The sequence below is a fragment of the Choloepus didactylus genome, chromosome 22, assembly GCF_015220235.1.
Source record: "Choloepus didactylus isolate mChoDid1 chromosome 22, mChoDid1.pri, whole genome shotgun sequence".
Classification (NCBI taxonomy): domain Eukaryota; kingdom Metazoa; phylum Chordata; class Mammalia; order Pilosa; family Megalonychidae; genus Choloepus; species Choloepus didactylus.
The window spans coordinates 22,930,545-22,932,899 of record NC_051328.1 but is presented as its reverse complement, the minus strand read 5'-3'; the positions used below and the strand labels follow the sequence as shown (position 1 = coordinate 22,932,899).

At 51.5% G+C, this 2,355-nt stretch overlaps 1 protein-coding gene across 1 annotated transcript; it reads left to right on the top strand.

The window, feature by feature from the left end:
* The first annotated feature begins 478 nt into the window (after nucleotides 1-478).
* On the top strand, nucleotides 479-1,926 carry DPEP2NB (DPEP2 neighbor). The gene is given in 3 exon segments (XM_037816251.1): nucleotides 479-545; nucleotides 965-970; nucleotides 1,628-1,926. Coding segments are annotated over 3 exon segments (372 nt in total).
* The last annotated feature ends 429 nt before the right edge of the window (nucleotides 1,927-2,355 follow it).

Genomic DNA, 2,355 nt, shown 5'->3' with positions numbered 1-2,355 from the left:
ACTTGCCCTTCAGGCCCACCTCTGAGAAGCCTTCCCTATTTCCCCAGTGCACACAAATCTCTGCCTCTCCAAGTGATAAATAGGGTCAATACTGTACAACCTACCTATCTCTTAGGTTAATCTTGCCCCTGAAACTAGTCTTAGACTTTGGGTTTCTCTCGTTTGGGTCACTGGGTCTGTGCCAGCCCCATAAGTATGCTCCACAGGGAGTGGCTACTTGACTAGGGCATGGGTGGAGAGAGCCAGGTGTGAGGGTCCAGGCAGGGTGTTTACCTCTACCCTGCTCCCCTCCATAAACCCGAGAGCCTGAAGCCTGCCCCTAAAGTCACAGATTCGTTATGTGACCTCACCAGATAATGACCTCACAGGCTGTCTCAGGGTTTCCATGGGAGGGTAACTATGCAAACGTAGTACCCTCGGGGAAACTTCCCTACCAGTTCTCTACGAGATACCAATCCATTTGGTTGCTTGAGGGAGAATGTCTGACCGGATCTTCTATATTAACTCTAACATGTCTTCTGTCCCCTGGGAGGGCAGCACAGCAGGTAGGCCTGGACTGGGCATCAGTCCAAGAGGTATTTGTGTACACACGACCGCATCTGGCTGCCACATATCCTTTTGGCTTGCCCACCACACCTCAGAACTTGCACAGCCATAAGTAGTACCAATGGCTTGGAGTCAAGGACCCCTTCAGGGCCCCATGAGGTTCCTGCTTCCTGCTGAGGGCAAGTGAAGTGTCATCCCTGGACAACGGTTCAGAAAGGTCCTAGTCTGTATAAATCTAGCCTTAGGTTACAAGATGCTGCCATTCACATACTTTCTTGAATGTTGTTTTTGTTGGCAAGTGATACATAGAGCAGTTTGAGGAAGAGCTATTGAGGACCACTCATGTCAGACCCAGGCAGTTTACCATGTTGTCATGTCAACACACACACGGGTGCCCTCAGACACGGGCCTGACTGAGCTGCTGGTCCTGGGGCAAAGGGTGGTGTCATAGAGCTGGGAAGAGCAGCAGAACTGAGGGAGAGATGAAGTGCTACTGAGACTGGAGGTCTGGGAAACTGTCTCAGGAGGTTGGGTTAATGTGAGAAGCTCCTTGAACCCAAGCTTGGTATGCAGAATTTGAATCTGAACCTCCTGGTAGCTCTGCCTCAGTACTTTTGCCGCTTCCTAATCTAGATAAAAGTATCAGAGGGCTAGAGTTGAGTGTGGCTGAAACAGGCAGCATGATTGGGGCCCAAGATAAGCTGCCAGGAGAGAGGGGTTCTTAACTGATTTATCGAGATTATTTTTTTTCAAAACTTGGAAACCATTTCTAGTAAAGCATCAGAAGTAACAGGCCTTAAGAAATGTTTCCTGGGTTGTGGAAGGGAGAGAATCACAATCATTTTGGGGTTAAACTGTTGTCTTTGGGAATGGGAAACAGATTTCCTAGTCTCCTACTGCTGCCAGAGTCTCCACGGAATTGCCTTTCAGTCAATATACCTTCTCAAGGGGTCTCTTGGGCGTGATGGCCCAAGGCTGTGTTGCCAAACAGATAGGAGGGCATCAGCCAGCAAAAGTGAGAGAGGGGAGGTCCTGGAAAGCAAAAGTGACTGATCAGTTCTGGTTTTCTTCCCTGCAGCAGTGCCTCCTATTTCTCCTCCCACACCTGGTTACTACCATGTCCTCTACCGAGGATGTGGAGAAACCCATGTGGGCTGGCATGGGGAGACGTACTGCCTGGTAGGAGGCTACCGGCTCTAAGGGGATGCTCCTGTGGCTACCCCAGCAAAGGCAGAAGCAGAGAAGCCAGGCCCCAGGCGGGGTCTCAAGAGACACCGAGCTCTGGCAGAGTTAGACGAAGACCCAGGCTGCTCTGGCCCCAAAATTCGGCGTTTACACCATGGTGGCAGGAGGCTGACCCCCCAGAAGCTTGCTGGCTGAGCCACTCTAAGACCTCTAGTGCCTCTTCTTGCAGTGACCTCCATAGCCCATCACTGGAGACAGAACCTGAGCCTTCCTGCCTGAGCCTGCCCCAGCCCCTTCCATACCAACTGGCCATTGGCAACAAACTGCTGAAACTGAGATTGGGTTGAGAGACTGCTCTGAACATCCCAGAGGCTGAAGCTGACCTGGAAGAAAACCCAGTGTTCCTCTGCTCAATCCCCTAGTGTTCCTTATTGGGCAGAATAAAGAGAAGTCTGTACTCTGTTAGCCAAGGAAGAACCAGGTGCATAGATAGGGCCTAGATGGGCTCCTGCTCTGAGTCATCGCCAGTGGCCACCAGCAGAACCTAGGAGGGACTGGGCTTCCTGAAACTGGAAGAGACCAAGAGGAAGCAATCTGTGGCCACCCAGGGAGCCTCCTGTCTGA